The 16,084-nt window shown below is 41.3% G+C and overlaps 1 protein-coding gene across 3 annotated transcripts in view; it reads left to right on the top strand.

The window, feature by feature from the left end:
• The first annotated feature begins 5,643 nt into the window (after positions 1-5,643).
• The window catches only part of NFKBIE (NFKB inhibitor epsilon), a 45,823-nt gene continuing 35,382 nt past the window's right edge, over positions 5,644-16,084 (top strand). The window contains exons 1-2 of one of the 3 annotated variants that reach the window (XM_061624857.1): positions 5,644-5,665; positions 5,763-5,835. In XM_061624857.1, coding sequence (XP_061480841.1) covers positions 5,659-5,665; positions 5,763-5,835 — 80 coding nt within the window. In that variant the 5' untranslated portion in view covers positions 5,644-5,658. The other 2 variants (XM_061624853.1, XM_061624854.1) reach the window with 2 other exon arrangements.

The following is a 16,084-nucleotide window of genomic DNA, read 5'->3' as shown; positions in this document are numbered from 1 at the left end:
AGTTTTTTTACGGGTAAAAGCTATTATTTTAGTTTTCTGATAATTTATCGTCAGTATTTTCGTAAAGCAGTAGGTTGCTAATTTGGTTAGAAGGCGTTTCAGGTCAATTGGGGTTCTTGAGAGTAAAGCTACATCATCCGCATATAGTAGGATGTTTCTCGGTTTCTTGGCTAAAATAGGAGAATGTGCAGCTACTGATGATAGGTTATGTACAATATCGTTAATATAGATATTGAATAGTGCAGGAGCTAATACACAGCCCTGCTTAACTCCTTTTGATGTTGGAACAGGATTAGATAGATGGCCATTAGTACTGCATCTTATTTGCAGAGAGGTATTATTATAGAGGCCTTGGATTAAGGCAATAAGGCGTCTGTCCATACCAAGATGATTTAGTTTCGACCAGAGGCGGGGGCGGGATATTGAGTCGAATGCAGATTTCAGATCTACAAATGCCGCATAGAGAGTTCCTCCTTTTCTGCCCGCATATTTGTCGATTAAATGATGAAGTACTAATATATGATCAAAAATTGATCTTTTTGGGCGAAAGCCTGCTTGTTCAATCGCTAGTACATCATTCTGGTCAATCCAATCAGTTAATTTTATGTGAAGGTGGGCTGCATATAATTTGCTAATTATATTTATTAAACTGATCGGCCTATAATTAATCGGATCATTAGCGGGACCTTTTTTGTAAATAGGAACAATTGTGGCCAATCCCCAGTCCTTTGGTATTTCTAAAGAAGAATCAGTATGCGTAAACAGTGAAGCTAGGACAGGAGCCCACCAATTTACATTAGTTTTAAAAACTTCTGGGGGGATATTGTCTGGCCCAGGGGCTTTGTTAGGTTTCAGTTTAGAAATTAAATAAATGCTTTCATGTTTATTAACTGGGGGCCAATCCTGAGTACTCTCATTTACTGAATAAAGTACTGGGCTTAAGTCCGTTCGATCCAGGTATAAGTTGTAAAAATATGATTCCCAGATATGAGCTGGAACGTTTGCGGAATTTTGGAATTGGGGTTTTGGCCAGTAAGACGTAACAAGGCGCCAAAAAATATTGGTATTTCTTGATTTTGCAGCTTCGAGTAAGTTCTGCCAAGAGATGTTTCTTTCTTGTTGTTTTTTGTTCTTAATTAAAGATTTGTATTTTTTCTTTGTTTCACAGTATTCTTGTAAGTCTTCTTGGGACCCTGTGGCATTGGCTCTCTGGTAAGTATCCATCATTTGTCGTTTGATCGTTACACATTCACTATCAAACCACATCTTGGATTTTAAACGATAAGGGATAGTACAGGGACGTGTATTTTTTATAATGATTGTTTGTAGATCTGTCATAAGTTTTTGAAAAATAAGGAGTGAGTTGGTGGCAGGGGTGGGTTCTAACAGTTCCTCTTTGATTTTAACGATGGGCGGAGAGATTAATACATTAGATATCTCAGTACTGAGCTTAGGTAACCATTTAACCCTAGTTGGACGTATTTCTATTTCATTATTAGTGAATGTCCTGTGAGATAGATGCACGTCAGTTAAGTTAAAATTAATATCTGTGATGACTGGCAAATGGTCACTTTCCGGGCGATTCTCAATATGAAATTTATTTATCAAAAAGAAAAGTTCTATTGAAACAAAAACAAAGTCAATTAGGGATGAACCATTGCATGAGTGATAGGTGAGATCCCCTTTGATGTCTCCAGGGGTTCGACCATTCAGCAATATTAGGTTTACTTCCATACACATCTTCATTAGCGATAATCCGGCATAATTTATACCACTATCTTTGGAGGAGCGAGAAGGTATATTTGTAATCTCCATTGATAGTAGGGGCAATTGATGATACTTTTGGAATAGAGCCGTGTCTGAAACACCAATTCGAGCATTAAAGTCGCCATGTAAAATCAGTTTTTTTTCAGGATTTTCAGTCATCAGCTTAGTGATAAAAACCTCAAGTGAAGAAATTCTTTTGTTGGCTATATTATTGCTTCGTGCAGGAGGTAAATATACATTAATAAGTATTATTGAAAGTTGAGTGAATTCCAGAATGAGAGCAATGGCTAGATCTTGTAAAATCCCGGAAACTGTAGTTTTGGCCTTCAGGGAAGTTGAGATGAAAGTGCAGACCCCACCTTTAGGCCTGCCTCCCCTTTCACTAGGAGTTGCTTGGAGGTGGAAAGATGTGTAGCCATCAAGAGTTGGCTCATTTAAAGTCCAAGTTTCTTGGAGAGATAGTATATCGTGAGAAGTCAAGAAATCTATCGTATCCTGATTAATAGAATTGCTATTCCATCCAGCAATGTTCCATGATAGTATTTGTAGTTCTTTCATTTTTGACTTGGGTTTCAGTCAGTTTGATGAGGAGTGCAAAGTTATGTGTCGCTGTGACATCATTTCTCTATGCTCGCTTTCCCTGGTTATAAGAGGTTGAGGCCTCTTAGTTGTGTTATCATCTGGGGATCGGGTAGCAGAGATAAAAGAGATAGCTGGTAGAGGAGGATTTGAAGGGCTAGTGTATAATGATTGTATCATAGTAGAGTCATGTAATGAATTTGCATCGTCCCGTGCATTTGGTATAATTAGGGATTTGTGTGATTCAGGTAATGTGGGCAGTTTCCTTGCATTCTCCAAGGTCTGTATTAAATTTTTCAATCTGCTGATAGTCTCCAGCTGCTCTTCGGAGTTAAAGTCAGGATACGAATCGAGGAGCAACAATTCTTCCAGGAGAATGTTCAATATCTTAGACTTATTGTGCATAGTTGTCGAATGTATATTAGAATCTTTTGTCATAAGGTGTTGGTCTTCTGACACCGTAAGGGGGTTGTTATCCCTCTCTTTCTGTTGAGCCTTCGTTGTTGGTTTTGATTGCGTGCGTAAGTTCATATGTGACGGTGGAAAATTGAGAAGGCTTTGTGGCGAAGCATAATTTTCAAAGTATCTTGTTATCCATAGTTGGTGGCACGCGAATTTCTCCTTGTTTTTGTAAAAGAGATTTGTAGTCCTCGTATCTTGAAAAGTAACAATTGCTCTGGCCGAGGTGTAATTATAAAAAAGATATTGCACCGCTGTGATTGAATTTATATTGATGAGACCGGGAATGATTCTCTCAAGTAGTTCCCATAAATGATGTCTACGTTCAGTTTGCGGCAGCCATCCCTTAATTTTGGGAAAATTTAAAAGTACCAGTTTCCTTGGATTTAGAATCAATTCCCAATGTTGTTTCTGTGTTTGGTTTGCTATCACCTCATTGTTGTTTTTGTATTCCGATTGGATCTGCTTAGGTATGTTATAATTCAGCTTTTCTATCTTCTGGATTGTAGTCTCTTGAGGTAAATTTTGCGTCAGTGTGGCGATGTTTGGTTCTCGGGAGAGTTCAACCTCTCGAGGATTCACAGATTGCTTCTTTTCAATTGCTCTCCTTTTCCTTTTTTTCTTTTTTGTAGCTCGTCGCGGAGGGTCTAGTAGCTTATATAGATTTCCAAAGTTCATATGCAACTTCCTGATTAGTTTGGAGTTTTTTATATTTTTGCTTTTTTTGCCTCGTTGCACTGGTTGTGATTTCGTATGGACCTTATTCTTTATGACGGCCTCCCAATCCTTAATCCTAGTTTGGCAAGCTTGTGATCTATGTATTGGGTTGCCTTTTACAGGGTTGGTTTGTAAGTCTATTTATGTAGTAAGTGTTGACGTGTGTGCGTTGTTGTGTGAAACAGCATACATTACGTTGGAGTTAAGTTGAGCAAGAAACTTCTTCAGAGCATTAGATCATGTTAAGAGTCTTTATTAAGACATTACGGCCAAAGGCTTAAGAGTAAATACATGTAGAATTTCTTCAGTCACCCCCCTTCTGGTACATCTCTCTCCAAAGGTAAACACAGAAGAGAACCTCTCCGTTCAGAGGCAATACACAGAAGACACAGCTTAACACAGATAGCTGCTAGAACTTTCCCCAGTCTATCGCGATGGTTACCATAGCAACGGCCTTGGCAGTCCGTTCCCAGACTGGGCAAAGACATAACTCCCCCTAGTTACAGTTTTTCAGACTTGATGGAAAAACAGACTCAGTGACAGTGCGGTTCAATGGTCAACAATCCCCCCTTTTCCCCATCATGTCTGTAACTCATTACAACAATAACAATAATACATTTCTACAATACACCTTGCAATACAGTTCCAAATTACATCTCAGTACATTACAGTACATTTCAGAACATCTCTGTACATTTAGCTAGAACTTTATTCAATCAAATTTCAACTCATTCCAAGCCTTGTCACCAGTTTGCCAAATTTCTCCTCACACAAAGGCTTGGTCATTATGTCAGCCACCATGTTGTTAGTGTCACAAAATGTTAGGTTAACAAACCCCTGCTGCACACAATCCCTTACGTGAAAGTATCTGACACTAATATGTTTTGTTCTTTTGGTATGAGCTTCTGATGTGGCTATCTTGATGCAGGTCTGATTGTCTTCATATACAGTAATCGGAAATTGCATATCAATGCCTATCTCCTGCATGAGCATTGCGAACCATTGTAGCTCATTACAGGCCTGTGATAGAGCCACATACTCTGCTTCTGCACTTGAGGTTGCCACCACATTTTGTTCCTTGCTGCTCCAGTCAATGCATGACCCGTGCCACATCACAACTATGCCAGAGGTTGACTTACGACTGCTCAGTTCCCCTGCATGATCTGCATCCACAAAACATTCAAGACCTCCTGTCTTTGCTCCTGACAAAACCAGACTCTTTGTCTTCGTGCCTTTCAGATTTATGTCAAGATCTGGTTTAAATGTTTGTGCTTGTGTTTCTGGACACCAAACTCTCACATATGCATTCTCTTGTGCTCTAGGTGCACGTTTGCCACGTCTCTTACCCTGAGGCTTGTAAACTCGGCTGCGATGCACTCTTTCAGGCATCAGCCTGACTGCATTACATGAATACTGTGGCTGTGTGCTTTTAACAGCTGTCTTCTTACAGCTCTGACCGTCATTCTCTTTCCGCCCCATTAAACTCAAGGCATCAGCACACTTCACACCCACGGTCATTCTAAACTGCCCCTGTGTCATGAATCCCTGACAGACAACTTTGCCTCTTCTTTGCACAAAACATTTTCCTCTATTAGTGTTGTTAATAGAGAGCTTAGTTCGGCAACATATGTAACAATTTGTGAAAAGTATTGTGTGACTGCTGAGATCCATTCTGCCATTGGTGCATTGTTCCCCCACTTGCCTTGTGTCACATGAGTTGTGATGCTTTCGCACAAGTTGTGTGACTCATCGTTATTTGCTTTTTCTTGCTCTTTATATATAGCATCAATGAAGTCTGTAAAGTCACAAATGCTAAGATCAGGATATTCTGAAGAATTCCTTTTTAATGGAGGGGCCAGGAGTGATGTTAGAGTTTCCGTGCTTCTAGATGTCAATGGCTCCGATGTTACCTCTCTGTAGGAGGATTCTAGTGAGGGCATAGAGCTAGCGGTAGATCAATTAACTGCAGATTCTTTTGGACGTAGGGCAGAAGAAACGATGGGAACATCACATTGCTCCGCTTGCTTTAATTCTTCGGCTAAGTTTGGACAGGATGAGTCCTCCCACTTCTGAGCCAGCACTTCTGTATTGCTTAAAGAGATATCGAGATCATTCCTATCAGCCCCTGACATAGGAATGGAATGTAAGTCCGGTATTGTTAGTTCATTACTTTTCTCTCTTTCATTTCCCCTATTTTTCTTTTTGTAATACTGAGTAATTTCTGTTTGTTTATGTTTGAGATGAGATTTTCTGGAGGAAGGTGTCGGCAATTCAAGTACGGGAGAAATACCCAGCATTTTATAGCCATTCCTGGTAAGAACCATTCCTATTTGACTTGAAATTCTTATAAAAGGAGTTTTATTCGCCTTAACTGTTTTTGAAGTAGAGTGAAGTAGAATGAAATGGTGCTCTAAGATTAGCTTCACGTCCTTGAAGTTACTTACAGTTGGCAGGTTAAATCACAGCAATGACTCAGCGTCTCCGTCAACCCTGGAGTTAATTAAGCTTTGAAGTTGTATCATAAAACAGAAGTAAGCCAGCCATTGAGGTCAATCATCACGGGTAAGAAGTAACTGTTATGTAGTTATATAGTTCTTAAGAGAGATGAATGAACAATCTTAACCTTAGAGTGAAAGTCTTTGGTCAATTATCTGCAGAGGTCCAAACTTAGCGTCTTTCTAATTCGCCATCTTGCCATGCCATGACATTATTTGTCTTTTTTGCAGTCCATGGTATCTGCAAAGTTATCCTCCAACACAACATTTCAAATGAGTTGATTTTTCTCTTATCTGCTTTTTTCACTGTCCAACTTTCACATCCATACATAAAGATAAGGAATACCATAGTCTGAATGATCCTGACTTTAGTGTTCAGTGATACATCTTTGCATCTTTTCTAGTTCTCTCATAGCTGTCCTCCCCAGTCCTAGCCTTCTTCTAATTTCTTGACTATTGTCTCCATTTTGGTTAATAACTGTGCCAACGTATGAGAAGTTTAATGTCCCCATTGTCAACTTTAAGGTTACATAAATCTTCTGTTGTCATTACTTTAGTCTTCTTGATGTTCAGTTGTAGTCTGCTTTTGTACTTTCCTCTTTAACCTTTATCAATGAGTTCAAATTGGCAGGGACCGATAAACGGCATCCTAGAGTATTGAAGGAACTGGCTAAAGAACTCTCCGAAGCACTATTATCTTTGCAAAATCATGGAGGACTGGTGAAGTGCCGGATGACTTGAGGACAGCTAATGTCCCTATCTTCAGAAAGGGCAAAAAGGAGGAACCGGGAGAACTACAGACCAGTGAGCCTAACATCAATCCCTGGAAAAACTCTGGAGTAGATTATAAAGCAGTCATTCTGTAAACACCTTGAAAGCAATGCAGTGATTACTAGGAGCCAACATGGATTTATGAAGTACAAATCCTGCCAAACTAATCTTATCTTGTTTTTTGATTGGGTAACCTCCCTGATAGACTGTGGCAATGCTGTGGACATAATATATCTCGACTTCAGCAAAGCTTTTGACAAAGAGGCCCAAGATATTCTGATTAGCAAGCTAGCTAAATGTGGGCTGGATGGAACAACTATTATTTATTTATTTATTATTTGATTTATATCCCGCTCTTCCTCCCAGCCCAGAACTATCAGGTGGATCCACAGTTGGCTCCAGAATTGTACTCAAAGAGTGCTTATCAATGGTTCCTTCTCAAAGTGGGTGGAAGTAACGAGTGGGGTACCACAGGGCTCGGTCCTGGGCCCAGTGCACTTCAACATTTTTATTAACGACTTGGATGAGGAGGCACAGAGCATGCTTATCAAATTTGCAGATGATACAAAATTGGGGGGCACAGCTAATACCGTGGAAGACAGAAACAAAATTCAAAGAGACCTTGATAGGCTGGAGTATTGGGCTGAAAACAACTGAATGAAATTCAACAGGGATAAATGCAAAGTTCTACACTTAGGAAAAAGAAACCAAATGCACAGTTATAAGATGGGGTATACTTGGCTCAGCAATACGATATGTGAGAAGGATCTTGCAATTGTCGTTGATCACAAGCTGAATATGAGCCAACAGTGTGTTGTGGCTGCAAAAAAGGCAAATGCTATATTAGGCTGCATTACCAGAAGTATAGTTTCCAAGTCATGTGAAGTATTAGTTCCCCTCTATTCAGCACTGGTTAGGCCTCATCTTGAGTACTGCGTCCAGTTCTGGTCTCCGCACTTCAAGAAGGATGCAGACAAACTGGAACAGGTTCAGAGGAGGGCAACAAGGATGATCAGGGGACTGGAAACGAAGCCCTATGAGGAGAGACTGAAAGAACTGGGCATGTTTAACCTGGAGAAGAGAAGGCTGAGGGGAGATATGATAGCACTCTTCAAGTACATGAAAGGTTGTCACACAGAGGAGGGCTGGGATCTCTTCTCGATCGTCCCAGAGTGCAGGACACGGCATAATGGGCTCAAGTTGCAGGAAGCCAGATTTCGACTGAACATCAGGAAAAACTTCCTAACTGTTAGAGCCATACGACAATGGAACCAATTACCTAGAGAGGTAGTGGGCTCTCCAGCACTGGAGGCATTCAAGAGGTAGGTGGACAGCCATCTGCTGGGAATGCTTTGATTTGGATTCCTGCATTGAGCAGGGGGGGGGTTGGACTTGATGGCGTTATAGGCACTTTCCAACTCTACTATTCTATGATTCAGCATTTGTTTCAGATCATTACTGGTTTCTGCTAGTAGTATGGTATTGTCTGCATATCTTAAATTATTGATATTTCTCCCTCCAGTTTTCACACCTCCTTCATCTTAGTCCAATACTGCTTTCCATATGATATGTTCTGCATATAGATTAAACAAATAGGGTAATAAAATACTCCTAGAGCTTGGAAGTTATTCATTACAAGTAATTCATTACTTTTTTGAGCAACGAGTGGGTAATTCCTTTATATTTTGATTGTAATAGAAATAGGAGTAATTTTATTACTTTTGTGGAGTAATTGTAATGTTTCCAGCATTACCTTTGGGCATTACTGGGGGGGGGAAGGAGCAGGGCCAGATTAAGCTGAGGAGGACTCCTAGGCTGATTGGTGTTTGGGGGGCCCTTCTCCCCTGGGCCCCTCCGCTCCCCTTCCATGATTCACGGAAACAGCCACAGGAGGGATCGCAGGACAGGAGCTTCTGAGCCGCCCACTGTCCCATCCCATCCCCCCGCTTCACCTACCTTTCCGCTTTTTTTGTGGCTGCACGCACTGCATGCGCAGGTTTGCCATGAATCAAGATGGCAGCAGAGGCTTCAGCCCCTTAGGGAAACCTCGGCCGCCATCTTGATTCATGGCAAACCACAAAAAACAGCGGAGAAAAAGGTAAGTGAAGTGGGGGGATGGCAGGTGGTTTGGAAGCTCTATATTAAAAAAAAAATTAGCTTATGCAGTGGCCCCCAAGAGCTCCGGGCCGCTAGGCTTCAGCCTACTAAGCCTAATGGATAATCCGGCCCTGGGAAGCAGGGGAAGTCTACTGCTCCTCTGATTTGTGGATGAAAATCATGTGCCTCAAACTGGGCTTCTGTGCAGCTTCGCTCTTCCCTCATTCTCTGTGGGTGTGTAGGAGGCAATGAGGGAGAACGTGGAGAGTGAGACAGGGAGGAGTGGAGAAAACAATTCTTTAAAAAATGGATGGTGGTGGTGAAGAATGAATGGAGTGAAGGAAAAAAGGATCCGGAGGGCAAGAACATGGATAAAAGAAGGCAGCAGCAGCATGGAGATAAAGAACTGTGGAGGTGAAAGATGACATAGTGTGTGTGTGTGTGAATTCTGTGTTTGCACTTGGCGCACAAAGTGGCCTCCACCACTACTGGCTACTGTGCTGCATTTGCAGTATTTTAACTTTTTTGCATCTCAGAAGAAAATGTTAGCTTGGATGAGTGTTCCTTAGTTGGTGGCAGGGCTGAGTCTGGGAGGTGGTTAAGTGAGAGAGATTATGCTTGCTGGCTGAGTGGGGGAGGGGGTTGCACTTGGTTTGACGTGGAAAGATCTGAGTAATGGCCTCTGCCTCCCTCCCCACCTCCCTTACCAGCAGAGAGACTATCATTGCTATCTTGTGGATAAAAAATATTATTCTACTACCTCTATTTGTGTGTGTTTATTTTTAATGTTGTTTTAGGTTACTTAGATGTGCAGCAGCCAAGGCCAGCACCTTGTGGGCATTTTTTTAAAGTAACTGAAATGTAATTGTAGAGATTACTTTTGAGAAAAAGTAATCAGTTACTTTCAGAGCAGTTGTAATTGCTATGGTAATTACTACATTTTTGTGCCATGTAATTGTAACTATAATTTATTACTTTTTAAAAGTAATCTTCCATGCTCTTTCCGATGGGGAACCAGTTGGTTTCTCCATATTCTTGTCCAGAGTATAGGTTGACATCAGGACAATCAGATGCTGTGACACCCCCCATTTCTTTTAAAGCATCCCATAGTTTTTCATGATCTACACAATCAAAGACTTTGCTGCAACCTATAAAGCACTGGGTGATTTTCTTCTGAAATTCCTTGGTCTGTTCCAGCCTTTCCCAACCAGTGTGCCTCCAGATGATGTTGGACTACAACTCCCATCAGCCTCAGCCAGCATTGCCAATGGTCAGGAAAGATGGGAATTGTGGTCCAACAACATCTGGAGGCACACTGGTTGGGAAAGGCTGGTCTGTTCAATTCCAATGTATGTTTGTGATATGTTCTCTGGTACCTCTTCCTTTTCTAAATCCAGCTTGGACATCTGGCATTTCTCGCTTCATATATAGTAAGATCCTTTATTGTAGAATCTTGAGCATTACTTTACTTGCATGGGATATTAAGGCAATAGTTCGATAATTACTAGTGACCATCAAATTCCACAGTTTATGTACTGATTGAAGAAGTATTTATTTTTGTCTGTCTTGAATCTTCCAACATTCAACTTCATTGGATGACCCCCAGCTCTAATATGAGGAATAAAAACTTATCTCTATCTACTTTCTCCAACCATGCATAACTCTTTACACTTCTGTCGTGTCCCCCTTTTTTCTAAACTAAAAAACCTCAGGCATTGCAATCTTTTCTGATAGGGGAGTTGCTCTGGTCCCATCAGTTTGGTTGCACTTTTCTGCTACTTTTCCAGTTCTACAACATCCATGTTGAGCTGTGGTGACCAGAACTGTACACAGTATTCCAAGTGTGGATTTGTATAAAGTTATTATGATGTTGGTGGTTATTTTCTCACCCATTCCCTACCAGCAGGAACAACAGCCAGCGGAAAAATACATACTCACAGATCAGAGGAACCAGCTGCAGGGAGGTTGTTTCCCCCTCCATCCCACAAAAATTACTACTCTTAGCTTACTACAAATGCAGCTAAACAAAACCTGAAACCCTGGCAGACCTTTGTGTATATTATTTGCATGATCTCCTTACTGCCAAAGGTATATGAATACATGTAGTGATTTGGTCATAGGAACGCTCCGTCCCTGGATAATAATATTTTAACAGCTGTGTTGTTTGAATATATATATAAAAAACTTATGATGATAGTAATGCATATATATGTACCTATGTTCTAGTTACTGCCAAACAAATGGCCACTTACAGTACATCAACCAGGCAGCTTTTGCTCTGTGCAGTGATGGTGTGAAGGTTAAGGGTATTTGTGGATTTGTCTCCCACCCTTGTGTCCTAGGATGAGGTGCCATCTACTGGGCCATTTGTCTCCCACCCTTGTGTTCTAGGATGGGGCGCCATCTACCAGGCTATATCTAGTAGAAAGTTCATTACAACATTTTCATTCTATAAAAAGAAAAAAATGTGTGGAAGGTAAAAAAATGTAAATGTACTGCCTTCAAGTCGATTGCGACTTATGGCGACTCTATGAATAGGGTTTTCATGAGGGCAAAAGGCAGTGACTGGCCCAAGGTGACCCAGTGAGCTTCATGGCTATGTGGGGATTCGAACCTTAGTCTCCCAGGTCATAGTCCAACACCTTAACCGCTACACCACACTGGCTCTGTGTGGAAGGTAGGCCCCTATTATTTACATTTTACAGATCAGGAAGGGGAACTGAGATTGCCTATAGTAACTAGCCCTAGGCTGGTGGAGTCAGAACTTTAACTCAGTTCTAACTTTAACCCAGTTAATAATAAACCATGATGTTTGAAGAACCAATTGAACAGAGAAAGCTGCCTTTATGCCAAGTCAGACCATTGGTCCCATCTAGCTCAGTATTATTGACATAGACTTATAGCAGCTTTCCAGGGTTTCAGACAGCTGTCTTGCTTAGCCCTAAATGGAGATGTCAGGAATTGAACCTGGGACCTTTTGTATGTAAAGCATGTGCTCTGCCACTGAGCTACAGCCCTTCCCTACAATTCTTGGTGTTTATACATATTGCACAAATTGCATGCGCTATTTTATTTTTATTTTTATCCAGACAAGGCCTTCTGAAAGCAGGAAGGTATGGTAGTTTCCTTGAAGTAGCAGCTTATTTGGACAATGGCCACACTGGAAAAAAACTGAAGGTAACCAATGTTCTTTAATATTGCACTCCCCTCCCCTCCAGGACAAGTTAACTTAAGGAGAGGATACTAATAGAAAATATTATAAGTCTGCTTTACATGACATACTTTTCTGCCTATAATTAAGTATATATTTTATCTATGTATTTTTTATTTTTGACATTTAAATTATTTCTTAAAGTGTATTTCTTTAAAAAAAGGAAGCAGTCTAATGCTTACAACCATGCAGACATATTTCAAATGCTTCCATCAGTAAACCACTGAGAAAGCAGGAGAGGGAAATGCAGCCCAGAACAATTAATCACTTTTAGCGGTAGGGATGAATGTTTCTCTGGAAGGAGAGGTGAATATGACACCATGAGATTGGATCATCCCATATTAAGTGTGAATTGGTCTTCTTGGAGATGCCCCATTTTTTATTTTATTTATCTAACAAAATTTATATACTGCTTACTTGACAAAAAGCCTTCAAGTGATTTTACAATGCAGATTCAAGTTAGGTCACATCCACACCAGACCTTTATTTCCCTTTGGACAGTCATGGCTTCTCTCAAAAAATCCTGGGAAATGTAGTTAGTGAAGGGTGTTGAGAGTTGGGAGATGCCCTGTTCCCCTCACAGAGCTTCAATCAGAGCAGCTGACTGTTAAACCACTCTGGCCACTAGAGCTCTCTCAGGGGAATAGGAGTCTCCTCTGAGCACCCTTCAGAAACTACACTTCCCAGAATTCTCTGCGGTAAGCCATGACTGTCTCAGGTGAAATCAAAGTCTGGTGTTGGTGTGGCCCCCTGACTAGGCAAGCCAAGCAGCTGTGAGTCTGGCTTTAGAACACTGACAGTTGGTTCTTACTGAGCATGCCCGACATTATCATGCAGTTCAATGCAAAATTTATTAAATTAATTAAAAATCAGCCAGGCATTTTTTTTAACTTTTAAATTGCAGAAAACGAAGGTCAGAGTATGGGGCAAGGTCAGTAACAGGATTACAGGTCCTCTGTGAACATGGCTGATTTTTAATGAATTTCAACAGATTATGAGAACTCAGAGAAAAAAGTACAAAAGGGGTCTGGTTTCCCCCCCCCTCTCTTTAGACTTTGGACTCTCGATGCTTTCTGACTGTTTTGTTTATCGCCATTAAAATTGAGAGGGTTGTTAAGCATTTCTGAGTTCAGGACTATAAGTTTTGTAAGGTTTTGTTTTGAAATGAGTTTATGGGAAGCATCAGAATGGCATGGGGGTTATTTTCAATTTAACATTGCGGAATGTGAAAAATCCACCCTGGCTATAGCATATAGCCACTCTTGTGGCTGTATAATAATAGTGGAATAAATGTATGGTGTGAATGTGGCCTTAGGCTGCAATCAAATACACACTTACCTGGAAGTAAGTCCCACTGAACCCAATGGAACTTACTTCTGAGTAGACATGTATTGGATTGCAGCCTTAGTCTTACTGAATGCAGTTATGACACTGCAGTCTGAGAGTGAGGAAAAACTGCATATTGAAAGCATGTTCATGGTGACTTAAGCCCTAATTCAGGGATTTGGTACCCATGTGAGTACTGAACATGCAGAGGGAATGTGTTAGCTGCTGGGTTAGCTCTGCTCCCTGGATGCCAACTTGCATGCAGGCCAGCTATGCCCCACTCCACTCGACCCAACTCGACCCTATCCCACCCCATGTGCATTCAGCTTTAATCTGAAAGGACCCTACTACGCAACAAAAGATGTATGCATGTACGACTAACTCCAAGAGGGTGGGACCCCTGTTAGGCCCCAGCTCCGCTAAAGAGTCTGCTTTAGTAGCAGTATTATTAGATTTATATATCACTTATATGCCAAAATGGCTAGTACGTGCACGAGGTCCCAGTTTCAATCCCTGGTATCTCCAGGTAGAGTTGGGAATGTTCCTTGTTTGAAACCCTGGACGGAGACTGCCAGTCAGTGTAGACAATACTCAGCTAGAAGGAGCATTGGTCCGACTCAGTATAAGGCAGGTCCCTATGTTCCTACATACCCTCTTCCGCATTACTGTTAAAGGTGCAGGAACTTTGTCTGCTTTTGCATCTAACTACTCAAGTTCTTCTCATCTCTTCCCATCCATCATATGTACTTGCATGTGATTCTGTATGTTATGTGCCTTCAAGTAGAATATGACTTATGGCAACCCTATGAATCAGCTGTTGGAATGTATGGGGTTCAACTCCAACTTGGTAGGTTGAGGCTGCATGGGGTTAAAAAGGGTAGCTAGGGAGGAGACCCCTTTGTTGCTAGGCTATACCTGTCCTTTGATCCTTGGTCTCTCCCCCTCCTGCTAGACTGATATGCAAAGCATGTTGATCCCAGTTCCTTCCCGCCTTCCCAGTTCCTTCTTCTCTCTCGAGAGGGGAGCAGACATCTTTCCTTGTCTCTCCCTCTCAAACAGCATGAGAGCTGCACTGGGACCAGTGCAGACTGCTCCAACATAGTTAGTTAGCTAGATGTAAGGACTCTTTCCTATCAAGCATGTACTTCCAGAATAAAGTAGTTGTTCCTTATTTTACAGCTTAAAGTCTCTGTCTGACTAATTTGCAGGGAAGGTAGAATCTTAGCAAAGATTCAAACACACACACACATAAGCTTGCTCAATACTCTCCGCTCTGCTATGCAACTCAGTAGAATTCCAACATCAGCAACCTCCAGGAGCATCTGTTGTGAACCACCCTGTTCAGATCTTGCAAGTTCAGATCTCTGGCTTCCTTTATGGAATCAATCCATCTCCTGTTTGGTCTTCCTCTTTTTCTACTCCCTACTGTTTTTCCCAGCATTATTGTCTGTTCCAGTGAATCATGTGTTCTCATTATGTGTCCAAAGTATGATAACCTCAGTTTCATCATTTTAGCTTCTAGTGATAGTTCTGGTTTAATTTGTTCTAACATCCAGTTATTTGTCTTTTACGGGATCCATGGTATCCACAAATCTCCAACACCACATTTCAAATGAGTTGATTTTTCTCTTATCCACTTTTTTCACTGTCCAACTTTCACATCCATACATAGAGACCCGGAATATCATGGACTGAATGATCCTGACTTTAGTGTTTAGTGATACATCTTTACATTTGAGGATCTTTTCTAGTTTTATCATGGCTGCCCTCCCCAGTCCTAGCCTTTTTCTGATTTCTTGACTATTGTCTCCATTTTGCTTAATGACTGTGCCAAGGTATTGATAATTCTTGACAAGTTCAATGTCCCAATTATCAACTTTGAAGTTACATAAATCTTCTGTCGTCATTACTTTAGTCTTCTTGACGTTCAGCTGAAGTCCTGCTTTTGTGCTTTCCTCTTTAACTATCAGCATTCGTTTCAGATCATTACTGGTTTCTGCTAGTACATAAGAACATAAGAAGAGCCTGCTGGATCAGGCCAGTGGCCCATCTAGTCCAGCATCCTGTTCTCACAGTGGCCAACCAGGTGCCTGGGGGAAGCCCGCAAGCAGGACCCGAGTGCAAGAACACTCTCCCCTCCTGAGGCTTCCGGCAACTGGTTTTCAGAAACATACTGCCTCTGACTAGGGCGGCAGAGCACAGCCATCATGGCTAGTAGCCATTGATAGCCCTGTCCTCCATGAATTTGTCTAATCTTCTTTTAAAGACATCCAAACTGGTGGCCATTACTGCGTCTTGTGGGAGCAAATTCCATAGTTTAACTATGCGCTGAGTAAAGAAGTACTTCCTTTTGTCTGTCCTGAATCTTCCAACATTCAGCTTCTTTGAATGTCTATGAGTTCTAGTATTATGAGACAGGGAGAAAAACTTTTCTCTATCCACTTTCTCAATGCCATGAATAATTTTATACACTTCTATCATGTCTCCTCTGACCCGCCTTTTCTCTAAACTAAAAAGCCCCAAATGCTGCAACCTTTCCTCATAAGGGAGTCACTCCATCCCCTTGATCATTCTGGTTGCCCTCTTCTGAACCTAATAGTAGTATGGTATTGTCGGCATATCTTAAATTATTGGTATTTCTCCCTCTGATTTTCACACCTCC

This window comes from Rhineura floridana, chromosome 4 (assembly GCF_030035675.1).
Source record: "Rhineura floridana isolate rRhiFlo1 chromosome 4, rRhiFlo1.hap2, whole genome shotgun sequence".
Taxonomy (NCBI): domain Eukaryota; kingdom Metazoa; phylum Chordata; class Lepidosauria; order Squamata; family Rhineuridae; genus Rhineura; species Rhineura floridana.
This window is presented reverse-complemented; position numbering and strand designations above follow the sequence as displayed.